Consider the following 24,884-nt stretch of genomic DNA (forward strand, 5'->3'; position numbering starts at 1 on the left):
GGGGGGGAGGCGAGGACGCGGCGGCGGCGGCGGCGGCGGCGGCGGGCCCAGGCCTGGAGACAGGAAGGAGGCCGCGCTGCTCCGCTCCCCCTCCCGTCGCGACCTCTGAGGTTCTGTCGCGACAGGCCGGGTCAGTGACTGCTGTGGGCAGCTGCTGAGAGGCAGGTAGGCGCGGGGGGAGGGGGGGCCGGGATCCGGGGGACAGGGGGAGCGCCGTAAGTCAGCACCGGCCGAGGCCCAGAGCCCGCCCTGGGGCGCGGGGCCCGGGGCCCAGGCCTGGGCCCAGGTAAGCTTATAGGGGGGAGGGGCCTGGGTCACCTGCCCGGCACCGCCCCTCCCCCCCCCCCCCGTACGGGGGCTTCTCCGAAGCTGATTCCCATAAAATACGGCCCCCCCTCATAAACACCCTTTCTCGGGGGTCCTTCCTTAGAGGGCCAGGCGGAGAAGAGGGAAACCCTCCCTGTTCCGGCCCCACCCAGCCCGGGGGGACCGTGGAGACCCCCGGCCCAGGGCCTCTTAATCTCCTTCGAGGACCCCTGGGGCAGCCTGGCTAAGCTTAGGGACCCCCTTCTCAGAGAGATGTTTACAAGTCAGGTCAGCAGGCATTTAACAAGAGCCTACTATGTGCCAGGCCTGGGTGCTAAAGCTGCCCTTTTAAATGCATAAAATAAAATGCATATGGTTGCAAAGGACACCAGTGATGCTAAAATCCGGTGAGGAGGATTTTTTAATTTTACGAATCCAGGTTGAGAAGCCCGTGAGTGCATCTTTACCCCTTCTTAGGGATGCAGGAACAGAGACAGCCCAGGGAGGGAGATGGTCCAGCTAGTAGGAGAAGAGCCTGGGTCTCAGGAATGTTAGGAGACCTGGACAAATTACTCTGACCAATTCCTTTATTTCACAATCGAGGAAACTGGTTCCGAAGGCTTTAGTGATTGCCTTGAGATCACATGAGTGCTAAGTAGACAACTTGGATTGCCTATCCAGGCCTGGTGACTCCTAACTGAGCAAGAAGACTTTCTGCTCTATGAGGCAGCCTTCCCTTAGCTCAGACTTGGGTGGGGCGGGTTGGCAGATCGAGGAGTAAGGGGGCTGCACTTGCCATCAGGAAACCAGCTTTGGACTCTCATGCTTCAGAGACTGTGCTTTTGGGCAAGGTACATAACCCCTCAAAGCCTCGGTTTCCTCAGCTGTATAATGGGGACAGTAATAATGAATAGTGTCTACCAGACAGAGATGTTGTGAAGATCAGTTAATCAGTAAATATTTACCAAGTTCCTCCTATGTGCCAGGCACTAAGCTCCAGGGATACAAAAAAGAAAAAAAAGGAAAGTTCCTGCCTCCAGAGAGCTTACAGTCTGATGGAGGAGCAAATAAATATTAAACAAAGTAAACTATGTAAGATTTAAATAGGAAATAATTAAGAGGGAGGGCACTAGAATTAAGAGGGTTTGGGGAAGGCTTCCTGTAGGTGATGGGATTTTAGTTGGGACTTAAAGGAAACCAAGGGGAACAGAGGAGGAGAACCTTCCAGGCACGAGAAACAGCCAGAGAAAATGCCCAGAGCCAAGATGGAGAGTCTTGTCCCTGAAACAGCCGTGGAATTAGTGTCACTGGATCGAGAAGTATGTGTCATGGAGTAAGGTGTAAGAAGACTGGTGAAGCATGAGGGGTCTAGGTTATGAAGAGTTTTGAATGCCAAACAGAGCATTTTGTATTTGCTCCTGGAAGCCGTAGGAAGCCAGAGGAGTTTATAGAGGTGGTGGGGGAGGAAAGGTTGACATCATCAGACCTGTGCTTTAGGAAAATCACTTTAATTGCTGAATGGAGGATGGATTGGAGTGGGGAGAGACTTCAAGCAGGTGGATCCACCAGCGGGCTATTGCGATAGTCCAGGTGTGAGGTGCTGAGGGCTACACCAGAGTGGTGGTAGTGTCAGAGGAGACAAGGGTGAAAATGAACTTGACAAGCCTTGGCAACAGTCTAGGAATCCAGGATAACTCCTAGGTTGTGAACCTGGGGAACTGGGAGAATGGTGTTGCCCTTTATGGTTATAAGGAAGGGCGGGGAAGATTTAAGGGGGAAGATAGCAAAGTTCACTTTTGGATATATTGAGTTTAAGATGTCTGTTGATCGTCTAGTTCGAGATATCTGAAAGGCAGTTGGAGATGTGAGATTGGAGGTCAGTGGAGAGATTGGGGCAGTATAGGTAGGTTTGATTTGCTTTGAAAACTTGAAATCTCAACATAAATAATATTATTACTAGACAAAACACTTTGTGTCTCCAGATCTCACCCTTCTGTCTAAAATGAAGGGGATGGACAAGATATTCTCTGAGATTGCTCTGATATTCTGTGTCACCCCATTGCCAGATTTTGTGTTCCATGTCTTAATTACCTTTGTATTTTCCTATGCCTTAATTCCTGATTAGTGTGATTCCTGTGACAAGGTCATTCTCATTGTGGTAGTGCGGGGATGGATAGACAGGAGTAAGCATTTTTTAAATACCTACCATATGCCAGGCACTGTGCTAAGTGTTTTAGTTATCTCATTTGAGCCTCTGGTGACTCTTAATTGAGCACCAACCCTGGGAGGAAGGTATTCTTATCCCCATTTTACAATTGAGGAAACTGAGGCAGGCAGTGTTTAAGTGACTTGTCCAGGGTCACACAGCTAGTAAGTGTCATAGGCCAGAACTCAAGTCTTACTCCAGATTTAGGTCTCTATCCACTCTGCCACCTTGCTGCCTCTAGGCTGGAATCAATGATTATACAATAATACTTCCAAATATTGTGAATTTGAGTAAATGCAACCACTTTACGGGATTCACTATTTGCCCTAATTGGTACCTAGATGTGCCTCCCACAACTATTCTGCAAATTTTAGCTGATTGCAGGATTTACAGCTGGGAAACAACTCTGGAGACCATCTAGTCATATTCCCTTATTTTTTAGATGAGGAAACAGGTCCCCAAAAGGGAAGTAACTTACCCAAGATCACTCAGGTAATATGTAACCAAGGCAATAAGTAACCAAAGCAGAAACCAAGTGCACTGCCTCCAAATTCAGTGTTTAGTGTCGCAGAAGACTGCCTTTGCATGGTGTTTGGTTGGCTGGATGAATGAATGTGTAACATTCATGCTTTTAGTAGCATTGCCTTCTTCCTTTAGCTAGTGGGAAATATTTTGTAAAAACCATAAGTCAGTATTCATATGTTATTATGAGTGTGGACCCATTGTAGCTTTTAGTTCTCATCATCAGATCAGGGTGCTATTTTATTTTCACCACTGTGTCATCTGTTCCTTAAAGCAGGAGATTGGTTAGGTGACCTTTCAAACACCTTGCTAGTACTTGAATATTAACAGAGACCAGGATAGGCAGATGATGAGCTGGCTCAAATGTTGCTTTGCATTAGAACAGTTAACATCTGCTTGGTTAGCACCTGTTTGTTCCTGGTCTCATTCTGCAGAGGTAGTCTTCATCCTAGGTATATATTAAGGAAAATAATTCAGTTGAACAAGCATGTATTAAATATCTTCTATGTACAGAACACTGTTAGGTGATTGAAGAGATAACCAAGCTTTAATAAAACACTGTTTCTGTCTTCATGAATCATATATGCTAGTAGAGACTGATGCATAAACATAGATAACCATAATACATGGTATTATGTTATTTTTAAACTATATAAAGAAGGTGACAGATGATGCTCTAAGATTTTAAAGGTATTCTACCTACATTATTTTATTTGCTCTTTAAGACAACCTGTGAGGTAGGTATTGTATTTCATATATTATTTTAACCATTTTACAGATGGAGCAAGATGGAGGCCAGTGGATATCAAGTTTTGCCTTGGACACATATTGGTTGCTGATCCCGGACAAGTTTCTTAATCTCTCAGTACTCTAGGCAATTCTCTAAGACTAACACCTGTAAAAGGAGTTTCCTCTTCTGGGAATTCCCTGTACAATGAAATCACTGGTCCTGGCCCCTGCCCCTATTCTCTTTACAGATGAAGTGATGAAAGTGCCAAGGGGGAAGAATGACTTGCCCACAGTCACATAGCTAAGAAGTAGAAAAGATTCAGCATTCTTTCCGCTACCCCCAACACCCATCTCTGCCTCTCAATAGCAAGTGGAAAAGCAGAGTGGCGTCTGTGAGGTCTGAGGGGGCTTATTTGGAGGAGGTGCCTGCCATTTGAGCTGGGCTTTAAAGGATGGGTCGGAATCAACAGGCAAAAGATGATATTTAGAGTATAGGGAACAGGGTGAGCAAAGGGAATGTTTGAAGGAGTTTGGCTGAAGTGTGAGAGAAAGCCAAAAAGGAAGGGTGGGGGTTACTAGAATATGGAAGGTCTTGACCTCAAGGCAGAGAGGTTAGAATCTTGGTCAATAGGCAGTAGGAGGTGTGACCAGATGCCCAAGAAGTTTGGGAGTAGCATGAAGTGGAAGGAAGGGAAGTAGGAAAATATAGAAGGTGACAGTTGTAATGGACCAGGTGGATTATAGGATTTAGCACTGGAGTAGAACATGTAATGGTAATAGCCTTGGGAATGAACAGTAGGTGGTGGATATGAAAGATGCTACAGAGGTTGAATGGACAGGACTCAGTAACTGGACTCTTTTCCTTTCTCTTCCTTGTCACAACTAACATTCCTACCAAGATTTTGAACGTGGGATCCTGGGTGAAGTTAGAGAAGTCAGTTTAGGGGAAAGAAGAGAAGTTACATTTTTAGATATTTGGGGTTTAAGATGTGGAAGTATACTCCTATGGAGATTGCTTTTAAGGCATGGGTCCAAAGTGAATCATGTTCATAGAAGGTGGTATTTGAAGCTGTGGAAGTGAAAGTGATAGCCAAGGGAGAGAGGGTGAAGACAAGGTCAGAAGTAGTCCTATTGTTAATCCAGATCATTTAGAAGGGAGTTTAACTATCCTTTTGTTCTGTACAATCCATGCACTCTTTCTTGTGTTGTATACTTGTATGAGGAAATCCAGCAACCATAAATGAGGGGGAGGGGAAGGGGGGGAGTATGGGGGATGAAGAGAAAAGGACAGAAACAGTTTTGTCATTTGAGCATAATACAGGTTACCTGGACAAAAAGGAAATATATGAGTTTGGGAAACAGCACAAGCCTGACCCAGAGGCATGATATAGTAGCAACTAAATATTTCAGTTATTCAGAAATCTATTCAGGTTCTCTCCCCACTGCCCCATGCAACTAAATATTTTCTTGAAATTCCTTAAAGATAATTTTTTCCTTCAAAAATGGAAAAAACAACAAGCAAAAATTCTGTCCTTTATCTGCTTCTAACAGGGAGGAACTGGTTGCTGAAATGGAATGATGGAAAACTTGGAGGATGTGACAACTCCCTTCTAGATTTTGTGTTAAAGAAGGAGAAGAAAGCTGGGCAGAGTCTGACATGCACTTGGTTTTGATAGAGTAGATTTTAGAGGGTTCAGAAGGAGGGTAGGTAGGATCTCACAGACTAAAATTATGAACTCTCTTTCGATGAAATTTTGAGAACATAGAATTGCTTTGATGAGGAAAACCAGGAAACTGATATGATTGTGCAGAGAGCACACCAACCAGCTTAGACTTTTGAAAGCTATGAATAGAAGATAGAAGCTGAGGCAAGTGATGAAGGATGAATAGAAAAGTATGCATGGCAATGTAAGAATGGTGTCAGGAGCACTAAAATGTAGACTGAGTTGAAGTTGGGGACAAAAGCTAAGGAAACACTAAAGGACTGGGTTGGAGAGTTGTGTTGGGGAAAGAGGATAAAAGAAGGGCTGCCACTACTGCTTGGGGTAGAAGGGTTGATTCTAACTAAGAATGAGAGAAGTCAGTGTCATACGGTTCTTCATTTGCTACTGTTTTCTCTGCCAAAAAGTATGTTCTTTGGACTCAAAAGTCAGAATGGGAATGGTTAGTAGAGGTTGATACCCGAGATAAGTAAGGAGATATTAGAAGAGCACTCGCTCCCCTTAATGAATTCAAGTCACTTGGTCCAAATGAACTACATCCCTGGGTACTGAAAGAATGAATGGATGTCATTCAGTCAACAAACATTAATTAAATGCATTGTGATAAGGGCTGGGTATACAAAGAAAGCTTAAAGAAGGCCCTTTCTCCCAAGTAGCTCACATCCAGTGGGGGAGGCAACATGCAAACAAGTATGTACAAACTATATTCAAGATAAACTGGAAATAATCAACAAAGGGAAGGCATTAGAATTAAGAGGGATTGGGAAAGGCTGCCTATAGAAGGTGAGATTTTAGCTGATGTGACTAAGTCCCTATCAGTGATATTTGAAAGTTTGTAGAGAACAGGTGAGTCACATGGTTAGAGAAAGATACCTCCATTTTCAAAAAAGGAAGGAGGATGGAATGTTGTAATAGCATTTTAGATTTGAAGATGTTTCCCACCCATTAATAGGCCATGTGACCTGCTTACATCATAGGAAGCCTAAGTCACATGTGGTGGGAGAAGCTTACTGAGAGGAAAAGGAAGTTGTGTCACAGAAAATGTTGAAAGAGCAGTTACGGCTGTAATGGCTGTCATGATAGAGCTGAGGGAAAGAAAGTCGGCCTGTGATAGCTGTACTGTGAGTTTTGTGAGAAGACCCCAGCAGGGGGGTCTGAGGGGTTTTGGGATGGGAGGCTCCATGCTATGATATTGTGTTTTAAGTTCCTTGCTGTTATGATAAAGTGGGCTGACTGGTTGTGGGAGCAGATTGTCTGGTTATGGGATCTGGTTATCTGGTGTATGAATAAATGTCTTGCTTCTTCCACCTTCTATATGGAGAGTCTGTCATACTTTGAAATACAGAACTACATAGACATATTCACGATTATCATTGGATGTTGTGTTTATTGCCTGGTTGTACCAATATGCAAACTAGCAAAATTCTAGAACATTTAGTATGAAAGATGTAATTTTTTTTTTCCATCCAAGTTCATGGTACTCCTGAAATCCATCTACAAATCTCAGGTTAAGGACCCTTGTTGGAGAGTTGGCCTGAGAGTCAGGATAACCCAGGTTTGAGTTCTGCCTCTGACAACTACTGGGTATGTGACTCTGGGCCGGTCATTTAACCTCTTAGTGTCCTAACAATTTTGTAATAATGTAAGTTGCAGAAGGGTTATCTCTCTGCCTTGGTAGAAGGAGTATCCTTACTGATGAAATTACAAGTCCAGACCACACAGAATTTTTTTTTTTTAAAAAGTAGTTCACTAATCAAAAAAAGGAAGTGATAATCACAAAGAGCCAGCATGGACTTGTTAGTCATGCTGGACTAACCTTATTTCCTTTTTTTTGACAGGCTAATAGACTGGCCCCACACAGGAATACTATAGATACTGATTAACTGGGTCTTAGTCATTTGTTTGACAAAGTCTTTTATGCTCTTTTTTTTTTGCAGGGGGGAAGGCAGGGCAATTGGGGTTAAGTGACTTGCCCAAGGTCACACAGCTAGTAAATGTGTCAAGTGTCTGAGGCCAGATTTGAACTCAGGTCCTCCTGACTCCAGGGCCCGTGCTCTACTCACTGTGCCACCTGACTGCCCCATCTCATGCTCTTCTTGTGGGAAAAGGTAGAGAGATATGGGCTAGAGAATAGTTCCAAATAGGGTGGATTTGGAACTGTTTGAATGGGTAGCTTCAAAAAGTAGTCATGTTCCATGTTCACTTGGAAGGAGGTCTCTAGTGGAGTGTCCACTTGAGCCTGTGCTGTTGAACCTTTTTGTCAGTAACTAAAACAAAATCATAAATGGTATCCATATCAACTTTATAGATGACACAAAGCTGGGAGGAATAGTTAACACAATAGATGACAGGATCTAAAGATCTTTTATGTGCTAGATCATTGGGCATGATCTAAGAAGATGAAATTTGAAAGGCATAAGTATAAAGTCTTACCCTTAGCTTAAAAAAAGATAAACTTCATGCATGTAAGCGTGTAAGACTTCACATGTTTGTCTGGAAAAGATCTTTGGAGTTCGGTGGACTGCAACAATCCTGTACCATGGTCTAGGGCTGCATTAAGAGAGCACAGAGTAAGACCTTCTAGGAGTAAGGAGGGGCTATCCCTTTGTACTCTGCCTTGGTCAGACCGTGTCCCAGATTTTGTGTTCAGTTCTGGGAAGAACATTGATAAGCTGGATAGTATCCAGAGAAGGGCATCCAGCATGGTGAGGGACTTTGAGTGCCTATCCTGAGGAATGGTTGAAGAACTGGGGCTGTTAAGCTTGAAGAAGGAGGTCGGATAGCAATCTTCAAGGACTTGAAAGGCAGTCATATGGGAGGGAGATTAGGCATTTTCTGTATGGTTTCAGAGGGCAGAACTTGGAACAATAAGTCAAAATTGCAAAGAGGCAAATTTAGTTTGGGGTATAGAAAAATTTCCAATAAATAGAGCTAATCAAAAGTGGAATGTGCTGCCTTGGGGTGTAGCTAGTTTACTCTCACTGGAAGTGTTCAAGCCAAGACTGGATGACCACCTATCCCATATGTTGTTGTGAGGATTCTTTTTTAGATGTGGTTTGGAATGGAAAGGCTTTGAGATCCCTTTAAATTCTGAAATTCTAATTCTGATTGTGTGACTTGTTTTCACATTTACTGATGAAAACTTACTTTATCAGGATGAAATAAGTAACTTAAATGCACCTAAAGTAAATTTGGGGCCTCTTTTGAATCTGACCTTGGTTATACTCCTAACTAAAACCCATGCTATTTCCTCATGCATGAGCTCTCTCTAGGCTTACAGACTTTGGAGGGATATTGATGAGTTGGTTTTAATTGAATTTTTCAGTAAACAGATTTCTACCTGAAGTAACTCTCTTAGAAGATAAATAGGAGACTATACATGGCAGAGTTCATTTTAGTCGGACATGAAAGCCTTCTTTGCCCCTTTGTAAATAAATGAAATTACATTTGAGCTCATATTTCAGGTTCTCAACAGGTTCCTTTTTATATTAGTTATTACAGGGTGCATCGAGGTAAATAGTTCTCATTAACTTAGAAGCTTTCTAAATCTCATCTCTTTTTTCACCATCACTTTCTTTTGTTCAGCACAGTAAGCCTAGTTGCTGACTGAGTGATCAGACATACAGTATTATTCTCTTTCTCTTCTATCCCCAGAGACCTAAACATTTAATTTAAGAAGACTGTAATCAAAGAGATCAGTCCAGGTTTTCACAAATAACTAAGGCTTTGGATTGGTATTTGCCTTACAGTGGGGTGGCAGGTGGGCTTTCTGTTCCCATGGCCTATCTCACAGACAAATCTAATTGTGAATTAGGTGGGAGATTAGGTAGGGACCCAGAATTTCAACTCCTTTGAGATGTGGCCACAGACAGAGTTCATGTCCTATTACCATTTCCACACCTTTTCAGTTATTGTAGAAAAAAAATAAAAGTGTGTTTGACAGCCCTCTTAATAGCTAACAGACTCATAGAATTTAAGAAAGCAAAGTGTATTTAATAAGACTGAAAAAGTAGTTTATTTCACACTACTTACCTTTGTATATTTTGCGTTTCAGCAAAACTAGACCACTTGGCATCCTTAGTTCATGTTCCACTGTCTCCTTTGTCCCTGCTTTTTTCTCATGCAATCCTCTATGCCTAGAGTGGTTTTCCTTGTGCCTATTGCCTTCTAATTTCCTTTCCTTCCTTCTGGGATAAGCTTTCTCTCATTCCTTCTGCTTGAGTTGATCTATGTCTCTCTGAATTTCTCATAGCACTTGGTATGGACCTTTCCTTTGACTAGTTACCTTCTACCTTGTATCATAGAGTTGTCTGTGGACTTGTTTTATTCCTGCTATCAGACTGTAAGCTTCTTGAATGCAGGGGCTATCTGTCTTATTTCATCTTAATATCTCCTACAGTCACTACCATGTCTCACACATAGTATATGCTTAATAAATTTTTGTGGTTTTTCATCAAAGTTATCTAGGAATATGGAATAGTCATAAATTGGAAGGGACCTTAGAGGTCGTTTAGACTGGTCAGTAGTCAATAATAAACATTGATTAAGCATCTGCACCGGTAAGCAGTAAGGATAACAAATGCAAAAAGAGAAAGCCCATCCCTGTCCTCAAGGAAATATGGACAGTATGCAAAAGAAGCTGAAACGGGGGCTCTGGGGAGGTAGCGTGCCAAGGCTGGTGGGACTTGGCAGGATGATGAGGTTTGTACAATGATGAACTTCCTGGGGCGTGGGGGAGGAGTCACAAAAGTCCCAAATTAGTATAATCAGGTGAGAAATGGGACATTCTTAGTTGAGTTCCTTCCTTCAAAGGAGGTTTTGGAGTTCATGGCTCATGGAGGATTCTCTCACTGGAGGGTGATGAGGTAGAGTACCAAGGCTGATGGGATACTGCAGGATGATGAGTTCGGAATAGCGTTGTCATTTTTAAAAATTAATTTTGAGTTTTCAACATTCACTTCCATAAGATTTTGAGTTAAATTTTCTCCCCTTCCCTCCCCAAGACAGTGTGCAATCTGATACAGGCTCTACATATACATTCTTATTAAACATATTTTCACATTAGTCATGTTGTAAAGAAGAATCAGAACCAATGGGAGGAGCCACGAGAAAGTAGAGACACAATAGAACAACAACAAAGAGAGCAAATAGCACAGCGTCCTCATTGAAAGGCGAGGAAGATGAGTCCCAGAAAGGACTAAAAGGTAGAGCGCCCAGAGTCACATGGCTGTAAAGGAAGGAACCCAGGTGCTCTGACCCAAATTCAGCACTCTTCCCACTTCACCATGCTGGAACAAACCTTGCTTCTGTGATTGAGATCTGTTGTTGCTGTTAGTATTTCTGAAGTTATTCTATGAAAAATACATTTTCCCCTTGGATTTAGGCAGCTGTGTTTGAAACAGTCCTGCTCCTGAGAGAAGCGACTCAGACGTTCTAGGATTCCCAAAGCCACTATTGATGGTGCTCTTTTGAGTGAAGCCGTTGAAGCATAGCTCCAGCCCTCCAGGCTTCCCTCCTTTTCCTCTCCTACACGCCTGGACACCAGCTGACCCCCTTACTGGCACACTGAGTATATTTTACTTTGAGTGCTGCAGTTATGTGACGTTGCCTGTTTCAAGAAAACAGGTGATTATCACTTAAAATTTTTGACTGTAATCTGGGACTAAAGTTGTTGTCAAGAACTTTTTCTTTGTTAGAAGATAAATGAAATAAGACACATGTTTACTATCATTTTGTATCCTTCCTTATATAGAATTAGACTGAGCTCCTAGGAAATAATTTCTGCAGTAAGATTGCTACTTGTGAGGTTGCAGAGTGTGGGGTATCTCCAGATTCTTTCCAAATCTGAGGTTTTCTGGAGTATGATCAGAGAATCCCTGAGAATGTAGGCCATTTCTCTTTGATACCTACCCCATTCACTCTTTAAAAATATCCACTATGTAAAAATTTGAATTCATGACATAGAAGTTGGGAGAGGGGGGATGATTATATACCTTACAAAAGAATTCTCAATCAAAAGGTACACCAAAGGATTCTTTTGTGTACCAAACTCAACTTTCTTAATAGATTGGAACTATAATTCATTTTATCTACATTTAGTTTACATTAAAATTTTCTGAGGTACCTCTCTTGTGTAAAGTGACATCTGTACTGTTTCCCATCTACTCCGGATACCTTCTGGGGTTTGTTGAGGTACCTTTTCATTCTAATGCCAGCTTCAAGTGGCTAATCAGATCAATATAGCTTACCCATAGATAGGGCACTTGTTTCTGTTGGCTAACCTGTCTTTATAGACAGCACATGAAGGCAGCAATCGCTGTTGGGCAGAGCAAAGTTGAGTGTACTTACATACAGAATGAGCTTCCCACCAATTATCTTGCCACATGGGAACTGAAGGGAGTGCCAGGTAGACCTCTGGTCTTTAGCCCAATGGGCGGCAATAAATTGTTTTAAAATTCCTAGGTCTGTATTCTAGCCTCCTCCTCTTCTTTCTTCCCTTCCCCAGCAGGTGCTAGCTTGCAACTGTAATTCCCCTATTTCACGGGTTCACTTTCCTTGAGGCAAAAGAAAACACTGCCTTTTCTTGAATGACAGAATACCTTTCAAAACAGGCCAACAGCAGGAAAGGGCAGGGATGATCAGGGCTACTAATAGCTCTTAATTGGCCTTTGTACCCTTCTTCTTGGACCAAAGTTGTCAAAATGGTCACGTGATCAAAGTGAAAGCCTCATAGGAAGCAGCTACAGTGAAACATGTGGAGCCCCCACACAGTTTGACAGATCTATTTCATCAGTGATGTCTTTTAAATACATCCAGTGGGCAGATCAGGATGAAACAGGAATAGTCAGTTATCCATTCATTATTCAACCAGGTAGTTATTTCACAGACTTTCTTATAAATCATCCAAGAAAAAAAGCCTTATGTTTCAGTTCAATAGATACTATTTTTTAAGTGCTTGCTCTGTGTAGGATACTGGCCAGGATGGTAGGGGAGGCAAAAGTTTAGATAAAATCTTGGGCTCTTGGAGCTTATGCTATACTCTTCCCAAAGTCACAGACTTAGGTCTCGAAAGGACCTTAAAGGTCATCTATTCTTCTGTAGTTATTTTACAGGAGAGGAAATGGGCTCAGGGAGGGGAAATTCACAGTTGGTTAGTGACAAAGATGGAACTAGAACCCAAATCTCCTGACTGTCAGTAAAGTGCTCTTCCCACTGTCCCAAATCATCTACTCAATTATATTAAGTCCTTGGAAGAATTGAGTAGAACTTGTTCCTAGGATAGAGATACCCTCTGTGTTTGGAGATGGGATTTGTTGAGTACATAAAATATGAAATCCTCAAAAACATTGTTATAGAAGTGGGTGAAATGGACTATTGAGAAAATGTTCAGTGTTGGAATTGTTAGTGTATTTATCTTATGCAATAGGAGCTTAAAGAAAGATTGATGTGGAAAAAAATAGTGTCTAGGAAAACAATCAGTGGATGTCAAACCATTTTTATTTAGATTCTTGTGTAACATGTTGTAAAGAGTTTTGAGAATGGGGAGCTGGGAATGGGGTCAGGGAAGAGGAAGGCAGCATTATTTCCCAAGAGATGAAAAACAGAAAGTATCTTCACTCTCTGAGGTCTGTGCAGGATCATTTAGAAAACTCGATGAAGTTTTTGGTAATACCGCATACTTATGCATTCATTTGATAAATATTTATAGATCACCTACGATGTGTGAGGCCCAGTGCTAGATGCCATGGGGGAATACTATCCTTGCTCCTCCTACATTTCACCATTCTCATCCTGCAAATCCTTATGCCTTGGTAACCCCCTCCCAATCTGTACCTCTTCTTTTGTTGAACTCTTAGCCATCTCTTAAAATTATTCCTCCATAGGACTACTAAACAATAATGGAGAAAATCACAAAATTGGTCTGCCAAACCATCACAAATTTGTTATATTATCTCAGCTAAACTTTTGCTACTTGCTTGATAGTCTTTATGTTCTACCCTTACTGATTCCCTCACTCATTTCCCCCATAGTAGCTGTTCTAAATTTTCTCTCCATTCCTTTCCATCCCCTTTTTCTTTTCCCTTAGTGTTGAATTCACATCATATAACCTGGTCTTGTACTTCATTGAGAAGATTAAGGCTTTTCTACATGACTCTTCTCAGTTTTCTTTATTCCTCAGAACTCAGCAACATCATTCCTTCTTTTCTCCTTCCCTCTGGACACAAAAGAAGAGGTATCTCTATTCCTTAATAAGATAAATCCATTTACCAGGGTCTTCAATCATTCCTTCTTGCCTCTTCAAGGATCTTGTTCCAGAAATCCTTTCTCATGTTTCCCCATAGATCTTCTTTCTCATGCATCGTCAATCTTTGTCTCTTCGCTGACTCTTTTTCACCAGCTTACAAATATGTTCAGGTATCCTGAAAGTTAAGCAAGCCTTTTGACCTTTCTAGCCCATTGAACTTCTTGGACCCTTTCCTCCTCTTTCCTACCATACTTGAACACACACACACACACACACACACACACACACACACGCACGCACACGCACACACACATGCTTGGCTCTCCACTTCATCACTATTTATCTTCTCACCTCTCTAAAATCTGGTTGCATATCTCTGATTGTTAGGAAGATTTTCTTACATTGAACCTAAATCTATCTCTCTTCATCTTCCATTATTTGCTCTTAGAATTAAGGCCTAGCAGAACAAGTTTCGTATCTCTTCAGTGTGATAACCGACAGCTTTCATGTTCCCCTTACTCTTGTGTCCCAGGTTGACTCTTCTCTTGGTTTAATATTCTTGCTTTCTTTAGTGGATCCTTATATGTGTGTTTTCAGTCCCATTACCATCGTGTTTGCCCACTTCATTTTAATATCCTTCCTAAAATGGAGCACCCCCAAATCAAGTCCAATACAGTAGATGTGTACCGACCAGGGATTGTGGGGGAGGTGCAACATGGTCATCATATTTCTTGTAAATCTTCAGTGCCTTCCTATGTCTTCCCAAGTCTAGTTGAGACTCCTTTGTTTGCCATTCACAACCATCCTATCTTTTCCACCTCTTTTCCATATTACTAACCTTTATACAACAGCTAAAAAGGTTGAATTTTTGTCCCTTGACCTCCCTGTGCATGCTTTCTTGCTTCTTTACCTTTATTCAGGCTATTGGCCTTGAGTGCCTCCCCACTTCGTTTGTCGAATTCTTAGCTATTCTCCAAAATGGGGCATAAATGGTACCTCCTGTAGAAAGTCTTCCCTGATCCCCCTGGTGAGTAACAGCAACCTTCCTCCTCAGATATCATATAATATTTGTTTTGCACTTCTGATGCAGTGATCCTGTAGTGCTGTGCTGCCTCAGTAAGGGTAGGGACAGTGTGGTAGCTAAACTTGGTATCTCTCAACAGTGGGCTCTGTATGCAGCAGACTCCTAACAAATGTTTGTTGAGTGGATGAATGCAGTTATAGAACTTACGTCCCAGTAGGGCTGAAGATGTATGTAAATAATCTTAGCATTGTAAAGAAGCTAGAGAGAACTGGAAGGTACCGTAGAAGTAAGTCATCAAGGCCACCTACCCTCATCTTGCCTATGAGCTGAGATTGGAAGAGGTTTCTTGAGTCACACGGGTAGTAAGCAGAAAAACCAAGACTCAGACCCAAGTTCCCTGACTCGAAATCCAGCATTCTTTCCATTGCAAATATAGCTATAGAATTTACATCTAGTGTATCAAAAGTCTTTATTTGGGCTATAGAAGACTTATGGGTTATCAGCAGTTTTGCCTCCTGGATTATCCTGATGTCTAAAAGTTAGGAAATATTTTAATTTCATTCTATTTAGTCAGTGCAAAGTATCTGTAATGAATGTGTTTTGACCCATCTCTTGTCATAGTGTGGGCTCTGCAAAGCTTAACTTCTGATATAGGGTAGTGATAAATTCCTTTACCAAATATTTTAATGTTTTTAGCAGTAAATTTGAAAAGGAACAAGCAGTGCTAGGCACTTACTATCTGCTTAATAAATGCTTGTTTGCTGACTTAACTCTTAGAATCACAAACCTTAGAGTTGAAAGGCTGCTGCCCATCCTCCTACCCAATGCTAGACATCATATTGCTTGAGCTTGTGAAGGTACTTTACCAAATATTTCTCAAGATACCCTTGTGGGCAAGATGGAGAAATGGGCGTGAAATAAAGGGCACAAAATAGAGTTTTTAATGTATTTTTTAAAAAAACTGTGACAGTGCTGAAATTACAGAGAATCCAAATCACTTTAGCGAACATATGTTAAATACCTACTATGCACAAGGCACTATCTTTCTTTACAAATCACCCCATTTAATAAGTTCTTTAACTTTTCTTTCAGCATAAACTTTCTACTTCGCTTCTGGTTCCATTTTCACTCAGTCTCCCTATTTCCCACTGTGACCTCTGTGACCCAGTCAGACTCTGCTGGGCAGTGGAGGGGCACCTTCCTTTCTTCCTTGCCCCTGTCCGACTATCATATTTGGCAGGCTCCATCCTTCTTTTAAACAAACTTCCCTTCATTCAGAGACCCAGCTTTTGCTTATAATGGGACAATGTTCCTTATTCTATTGCAAAGTCTTTTTCTGTTTTGTTTTTTTTCTTTTTCAATGTTCCCAGGCCTTTAGTTAACATGATTTCCATCTTTTTAACAATTTCTCCTAGATCCAAACCAGAAAGTGAAGTATGTAGGTTTCCACGCAGTTGTTACCATTCCCTCACCCCAGAGCAACTGAATAGAAGAACTGCTTAAATGATAATGTCTGAACAGATGAGGAATGTGTGGAATGGCGTTCTGATAGAAATAAGCTTGCAAGTATTATTGTAGAAGGGTCAGGGAAGAGAGGCACCTTGGGTTTTAATAGAGTTAATTCGCTCTGCAGCCCCAGAACCTGTCTGACCTTGTCCCTCAAAAAGAGTTGCCTGCGTTGTCATTTTGAGAAGCTTCCTAGGCAACAGAGTGTTTTCCTTCAGTTATTCTTCATACCCTTTCCCCAGTTGCTTTTTCTTGCACAAGGTTGACATGTTCTGGACCTGAGAAGGCCTGTGGGAAAACAAAAATGTAAAAACTAAGCATGAGAGGACTGTGTTCTGGGGTAGAAAGTGCTCTGAATGTAGCAACATGTTTAAAAATGTTTGCGCAATTAGGTCCATTGTTTTCAAGCCTCAATAAGTGAGGCCCCTTCCAGCTCTAAAATTCTCTGTTTCTAGGATTCTGCAAATATAGCTAAATGCCTGAGGCCTCTCTAGTTCTGCTTTGTAAAGGGGCATAGAACAGTACACTCTTTTGTGGGTTAAAGTGAGCCAATCATAGAGCTGTTTCTTTATCTTGCCAGTGAAAGTGTATGGCTACCTAAGTGTGTGTTTGTAACTGGGTAGTCAGGTAGGTGCAGGGAATTACAGCAAAATACTTTAATTCTTGCTATTTTTTTCTTGAGAGTTGCTTCATAACAACAATCTACTTTAGTAGAGATTTTCTCTGTTGATTTTCGTATTTAAAAAAAAAGCACTGCTTTCAACAATGGTAGCTTTAAAAAAAAGGCCATCATAAAGGCAATGACCCATTAAACATAAATATCCTACCTTTGTGTTCACACAGACATGAATTGTACCAGAAAGGGAAAAATAGAAACCAGAATTTTAATAATTCTGCCATTCATATGGGGACTAAGGAATTGCCGGAGTCAGTAGAAAAATGGCTGATGCAAGAGGACAGACTTGATTTACTTGGATGAGGAAATGCTAAAATGGATGGCTGCAGTGGTTGCTTTTGAAATCTGGTCATAAATCAACAGTCAATCAGAAAGCAAGGACGACCTTTAATCGGCTCTGTTTCTGTTTGCTTATTAACTAAATTCTGCCCCTCTTTATCTGAGGAGATGTTTTCACAAAAATTGATCCTTTCTGTGTTGTACCCGGGAGACTTCTCTCTTCAGAAAATATGGTTCATTTTGTTCAGTATCCTAGGAAGGTGAACATTTGAATGGAAATACTGTTAAATTAATTCTTTTAAAATACTCTGTTTCCAGGGAGTCCTGCGCCAGTCAGAATGCCACTCAGGGTAGAAGACATTATGAAACTGCTCTGTACTATTTCGGAGGAGAGGAAAATGAAGGCTGCCATCAAGCATTCAGGGAAGGGGGCGCTGGTGGCAGGGGCCGTGGCTTTTGTTGGGGGTTTGGTGGGCGGCCCCCCAGGAATAGCTGTTGGTAAGTCCCTTTCTCTGATGTGGCCACTGAAACTAGTGAAAGATTCAATGGTATTATCCACATGTATACCTTTAGCGCCACATTATAATTCAGTCAAGGTTCTCTTCTTTAAAAATAGCTTTGTGCATGTAATTTAACAAATATGTATTCACACACACACACACACACACACACACGCACGCACACTATACCGGGGGAGATACCAAGCTTACACTTAGTTGAGGAGGCAGAGATACCCAACATACACAAAAATAGTATTCTAAAATAGACCATAGTAAGTACATAAATGATGTGCAGAATGTGCTTAGGGTTCAAAGAAAGGAAGGATGATTTTTCACCAGGGGAATCTGGCAAAGATTTGTCCAAGGAGGTGGTGGTTGAACTGGGTCATGAAATCCATAGGATTTCAATAAATGGGGCTGGAGGGATGAACCATTTTAGGGATTCTACATGAATGAATATATTAGCACTGAAAGTGGCATTTAACATCACCATTTTCATTCTTCACAAAATGAAGAGATAATTTCTCCCAGTATTAAGAAACCAAAGCAAGAAGTTCAGAGAGAAAGTGCTCATGTCGCACCACTGCTCTTCACTACCTTGAGGAGATTTGAGGCTTTGCCTTCACCCTGATTCAGCACTCTAAGGACCACTTAGTTTGATTTTCTCTGAAGCTGAACTTTCCTCTGTATGTTGTCTCCCCGTTAGATTTCAATCTCCTTTAGAGCAATAACTGCCATGGTGAATTTCTTGTTTTCCCAGTGCTTAGCACATGGTAAGAGCTTAATAAACGCTTTTTCATTCATTCATTCATTCTTGACCCTTGTTTGTACCCAAGAATACTAGCTTGAATGTTATCATCACTAACCTCTTTAATAGATAGAGATGCTTCTTATGGGACAGCATTCCCACTCACATTGAACTCCAAGAACCCTACAAGGTCTTGCTAATGAGACATCATATCATTAAAAACAATAGTGGAAAGAAAAAAAAAACTCATCCGCAGGATGGTACATCTCTGTCATCTTGTTTTACCATCTATTTCCATTTTAGGACTGTGGTAAAAATGGATAAGGTTGGGGTGGGGGGATTGGGTGTGTTTTGTTTCACACAAACACACACAATTTCTAGGCAATGAATAAATATTTTGGCTGATTCCCCAAGAGTACAGTGCAGCTGGATCTGATAATTACCTTGTCAAAAGATCATCATTGCTTTGAGGCACAGAACTGAGTTTATCCCTTAGGCTTGAGAGCAGCAGAAACTCCAGTGCACCCAGCATTGGAAGATCGGACTGTCTGACTCACAGTTGGAGCCTCAGCCACAGGCTCTGATGAAATCAGAAAATCAGCCAAGTTGTCACTCACATGTGGTTTTACAAGGCCGATTCAGTGACTGGGCCAGATAGGGCTTCCCTAGAGGTACCACTCAGATGAAGTGTTCTCCAATCTGTTTTAATTGGTATTATCATGATGATTTAGTGTGCTGCATTAACTCTCATCTTCCTAACATCACTGAGTTACATTGTAGTATTCTAGTTGTACAGGTGGAGAAACTAAGGCACAGGGAGTTTTAATTAGGCTGTCCAGGAAGTCCAAAGCCCAGGTGGGATTGCAATCAAGTTGTGATGAGAGACAGTGATTTCTTTATTCACTGGTGGAAAAAGTTGTGTGAACAATTAGTCCACGTTTTCGTCTTTATTTTTCCGTGTCCAAATTATGTATGAACCAGTAAGTTCTGACACATACTTCTTTGCTTACCCAAAAGTGCCTCTAGAAAGAAATTACCTTTCCTCATTCTTTGCCAAATAACATCTCATAACCTCTAGTCTCCCAACCTTTATGAGTGTTTTAGAATTGAGCGGAATGAAGGGAAAGAGTTGTACAATGAGTTTAGCATGAAGCTGTGCTCAGATGTTGTGGGGGTGGGGTGCAGGGGCTTGTCTTACTTTATACAATTTGCATGAAAGCTCAGAGAGTGGGATGTCTCACAACCAAATCCACAGGATTAGCTACAACTGTCTTTTCATGGGTGGGTAGATAGTTCTAGTTAGAAAACAAAAGGAAATTTTTCTTCTTCAGAGAGGTAGTAACTTGTTGGTTGCTATTCCTTGTGACTTTTTGCATTAAGTGCTGCTCTAAATCAAATATTGATGTTCTCATAAAGGTTTAGTGTACAAGAGTGCAACTCTTGTCGGCTTTAAGTGTTTCACTATCGTCCTGGGGAAAAGTTCAGTGAAACTTGTAAATTAGGCATTTTTACTCTTTGGAATGCTTTGTCCTGCTGGCAAAGAGATGAGCATTGTATGCTTGTTACTGCAGTGGTATTTGGCCATCAGACCTAGGGGCAGGTGTTTTCCCTCTTAACAGTGTGGAGGGTCGAGAGAATGGCTCCTGTAACCTCGCTTTTGCATGGCTTTCTATAGGAGAGCTGAGTCAGTGGTGGAATGCTCATGCAGGGTTTCGAGAGGCAGGCAGTGGGAAGGCTGATCTGCAGGGCCCACCCTTACATTGTACCACCCTTTACACTTGGTACATGGGTAAGCCTAGTTTGGTGGCATCTACCAGTGATCCAAAAAGTCATTAGTGTCTCAAATCTCTCATTTTTTAAATGGCACATGTTTGCCTGTTAATTTTGACCTTTAAGCTTATTAAAAAAGAAAGTAGGTTATGTTTTTCCCTTTCCCCTATCTCCAGACTATTGGAGGCAGAAGAAGAAACAGTTGGTTACATTAACTTACTGTGTTGTTTCCATATACCTTTGGGATGTTGTGTACAGCCTTAGAAAAACTTTATTTCAAGAGCCAAGAGTCTATATCCCAAAATGATCATAAGTGAAAAGGACCCAGAGAGATCAAAGAGGGAAAAGGATCTACACCTACAAAAATATTTATAGCAGCTCTTTTTGTGGTGGCAAAGAACTGGAAATTGAGGGGATGCTCATCAATTGGGGAATGAGTGAATAAGTTGTGGTATATGAATGTGGTAGAATATTATTGTGCTATAAGAAATGAGGAGCAGGCAGATTTCAGAAAAACCTGGAAGACTTACATGAACTGATGCTGAATAAAGTGAACAGAACCAGGAGAACATTGTACACAGTAACAGCAACATTGTGTGATGATCAACTATGATAGACTTAGCTCTTCCCAGGAACACAATGATCCAAGACAGTTCCAAAAGACTCATGATGGAAAATACTAACCACATCCAGAGAAAGAACTATGGACTCTGAATGCAGAGCGAAGCAGACTATTTTCATTGTTTTTTTTTTCTTGTGGTTTTTTCCCTTTTGTTCTGATTCTTTTTTCACAACACTACTAATATGGAAAAATGTTTAACATGATTGTACATAAAAAAAAAAAAGACCAAAGAGCCTTCTTATCTGCTGCTAAGGGACCACTGACAAACATTTTTTACTACTTTTGTTGGTTGGAATGAAGACTGTACTTAGAATTAAAAGACTTTTGTTCAAATCTTGTCTCTGCCACTTGTGAGCTTCATAATATTGGATGAGTCATTTATTCCCGTTTTACAGATGAAGTACAATGAGGCAAATCCTTACTTCACAAGGTTGTTGTGAGAATCAAATGATATAATGTGTGTAAACCCTAAAGCACTATGTAAATGTTAAGTTATTATTAGTTGAATGAAGGGGAACTCTCTAGATTGTGAGGGCCAGAAACTCTATCATTACTCACAAGGAAGAGATGATTCAACTTTACCAGTTTGTTAGTGACTCTTCCCATTTCTCTGTATCATCTGCTCCCCAGTGGAAATAGGATTTTATAACTAACCAATCAATCCAATCAATCACTCAATTGCCAAGCATTTGTAAAGTGCCTGTTATATTCTAGGCACTAGAGATATGAAGACAAAAGCTCTTCCTTTCCACTAAATCTAGCAAGGGGAGACAACATGAACATATTTAGGTATGTACATGGTAGATGACAAACAATCTTGTGGGGAAGGCACTAGTAATGGGGGCATTAGGAAAAGCTTCATTTGGAAGGTATCTCTTGAGCTGAAAGGAAGTGGAAGATTCCAGAAAGCAGAGGAGGGAGCACATTCCAGACATTCGGGACATTCAGGGTAAAGGCACAGAGATAGGAAATGGAGGACCATAGGAGGAACAGCAAGGCCAGTTTGGTTGGATCCCAACATGTGGGAAGGTGAATAAACGTGTAATAAGAACGGAAGGATACATGGAGGAATAGACTTCACACACAGACACAGACACACACACAGACACACATACACACACACCCCAGAGAATTTTAGTTCAGTATAATTGTGGCTCTTTGTGGGGTCTGACCCCAGTAGAGATAGTGTATGTACCGTTTTGCATCTCTAAATTGAGAGCAATAGCTAAGACAGAATGTATTTCAGAATTAAGTTGAGGGGACCTTTGACCACATAAACCTGCCCTACAACTCTAGTAATTTAGGGACAATGGCAAATATGCTTTGACTGCAGAACTATTCACTGTGATGATAAAATTTTCTCATATCACTGTCCTGATCAGTAAGAATTTAAGTATAATTGATGAGAGAATCATAAGTAATTAAATCTTTATTTGTTTTCTAGGGGGGACAGTTGGTGGCCTACTTGGTGCTTGGATGACTAGTGGACAATTTAAACCAATTCCTCAGATCATAATGGAACTGCCCCCTATTGAGCAACAGAAGCTTTTTAACGAAGCCTTTGCCATTATCAGAGACTTGGACTGGACGGATGCGGTGCAGCTGACTGCACTGGTAATGGGGAATGAAGCCCTTCAGGAGAAGCTGGCATCAGTGGTCGTAAATTATGTCACACAGACGCTTCGAGCAGAAGTACAGTATGGAGACTAGCCCTCTCCAGTGAATGGTTTTTACTGTGTAATGCAGGGATTTTCATTTGGATGATTTTGATGACTTTAGTGTAGAAAAATAGCTAGTAATTGCTGCTACTTATGTTTGAGGTACCGGAACACCCTCACTCTGGGTGAGTTTCTCTGGAAACTCTTGATCCTTGAGTTATCACAAAATTGGGTCAAACTACCTAATTTATATTAAGTTACTGAGGAAGTATTGTAGCATGTTCTCAAAATTATCTGTAAAACAACTGTGGTTCGGGATCCTACTCAGAATGGTGCCCATTGACATACTTTTGACTGTGAAGTTGTCAGAAACAAAAAATCAACAGGAAGGTTTGCGTATTGCAAACATTAATTGCACTTTTCTAAATTCATTTCATCTCTCACAAGGCTCTTTAAAAAGATGATCACACTTAATTGCCTTTTGGATTACTTTTCTGTTTTCTTCCTTGCAGTCACGTTTTTTTCGTAGCACCTGGGTACTAGTTTCCTGTTGGTGCCCCCTCTGCTTTCATGGTTCTTAACAGAAAGCAGTTGTGAAAATGTGTTTCACTTTTTACTTCTCCCTGTCATCGTACACCACCCTGACTTAAGAATCTGAATCACCGTGAAATTCTCAGCAAGGGGGAAGAGTAATCTGCCGATTTCCATGAAGTCGCACAGTCCTGAAGAAAGAAATAGAACAGAGGCTGTTCAGTGTTTGTGTTTAAGTCCCTTGACCTCTCAGTGCCTCACTTCCCTCATCTCTAAAATGAGGGCAATTATTTTTTTTTTTAAATTTTAAGTGATTATTTTCAGAGCAAACTCTTATTAGTTCTTCTTTCCCGGGATCAGGAGCTACCTCTCACAAATGGTTCCTTTGACTTGCTAATTGATGTGTTGAGCTTCAGCAATGCTCCACTTAAAACATTTAGTAAAGGGGCATTTCTATAGCAAAGGAAAAATGCCGATTAATCTTTTCTGAATAAACCCTTTTTCTCATTTTTTTAATGGTGACCATTCTGTAATGCTTTCCAGAACAGTTTACCAGTTGAACTAGATACTACCAGAACCTGGCATTAAGAATTGTGCTGTAGTGTATCAATCATCCTTTTATATTGAAAACACACACAACAAAACTGCCTTGGGTTGGTATGAACTTAACTTAGACACAAGTTTTTCGGGAAGTTTAGCCTTCCCCGTCCGGACTGCTGCTAGGATGTAGCTGTAGTTCCCTCAGCACCGCCACCCCCAGGCCCCCAACTTCCAGTAGTTGCTGAGAGGTAACTAAAATTCCTTCATTAATTCCCAGGCCCTTTGGGTAAGAATAGAAAACCAGAGTGATGACTGTTCTTAAGTAGTAACATGATGAGGAAGGCACTGTAGTCCAGGTTTGTCTCTGCTAAGAACTGCTGTAGTGCTAAGAAGGTGGACAATTTGTGGGTGACAGTTACTGAGAGCTCCAGTTTTTCATTTAGTTTGTGGGTTGTTTCTTTTTTAATAAAGTTCAGGCTGACCCAAAGCCCAGGTTAATTTACATTCATGGTATAGAAAAAAGTCAAAGCTGGAAAATACTGAAGATGAAACTACATTGGAATGAATCCTGTAATTTCTCAGTGGAATCTTCCTTCAAAATGATCTTTCTCTTCCACATGTTAGAATACCATATCACAGGCTGCGTCCTCAAAGTTTGTATTCTGTTTTTTTCCTACACATATGCCACTGACATGACATAGCCATGCTGACATTTGAAAGTGTTTTTTATAATCATGTTGGACATTGCCTCATTTTTCCTGTTCACTTCCAAACTCTCATGTGCAATCACTAAAGATTTTATTACCTAAAGTCAGAATTTGAGCTGTATAGTGTTTGATGCTGGGTTTTTTTTTTTCCTGATTTGTACCAAACTTGTATAAAGTTGCTTTCTTTTCTGTGTAAAGGAAAACTTATCTTGGCTTGATTTTGAAGGAACAATAAAAATCTTTTAGTGTGCATTTGAATCTGAGGACATTTATTTCATTATAGTTACAAAAGTACATCAAATTTCTATGATTATAACTATAATAAATACAAAAACCTGCACAAATTAGGTATTTATTATAATGGCTTTACTTATTTTTTCAAAATAGAAATGAAGAATAAATATAGTCTTGCAGGACACAAAAGGGAGAGGAACACACAGAATTAACAAGCTTGGAAGGGTCCTCAAAGGGCACATAGGCCAGCCTGAAAAGAATCTCCCTCTGCAATATGTTCAACAAAGGGTCATCTAGTGCTTGCGTGAAGAACTCCAGTGAGAGGGAAACCATTACCTTCTAGGGGAGCCTATTCCATTT

At 41.0% G+C, this 24,884-nt stretch overlaps 1 protein-coding gene across 3 annotated transcripts; it reads left to right on the top strand.

Annotated features, from left to right (window-relative positions):
• C3H19orf12 (chromosome 3 C19orf12 homolog) lies at positions 1–24,548 on the top strand. Of its 3 annotated transcripts, none has more exons than XM_036751556.1 (3): positions 1–165; positions 17,533–17,712; positions 22,299–24,548. In XM_036751556.1, exons 2-3 carry the CDS (start codon positions 17,553–17,555, stop codon positions 22,562–22,564), a joined length of 426 nt encoding a protein of 141 aa, XP_036607451.1. In that variant the 5' UTR covers positions 1–165; positions 17,533–17,552; the 3' UTR covers positions 22,565–24,548. The 3 variants fall into 3 exon arrangements, with proteins under 3 accessions (XP_036607451.1, XP_036607452.1, XP_036607453.1); XM_036751557.1 differs by having other exon boundaries at positions 37–161; XM_036751558.1 differs by lacking the exon at positions 17,533–17,712 and having other exon boundaries at positions 37–165.
• The last annotated feature ends 336 nt before the right edge of the window (positions 24,549–24,884 follow it).

The sequence above is a fragment of the Trichosurus vulpecula genome, chromosome 3 (genome assembly GCF_011100635.1).
Source record: "Trichosurus vulpecula isolate mTriVul1 chromosome 3, mTriVul1.pri, whole genome shotgun sequence".
NCBI lineage: Eukaryota > Metazoa > Chordata > Mammalia > Diprotodontia > Phalangeridae > Trichosurus > Trichosurus vulpecula.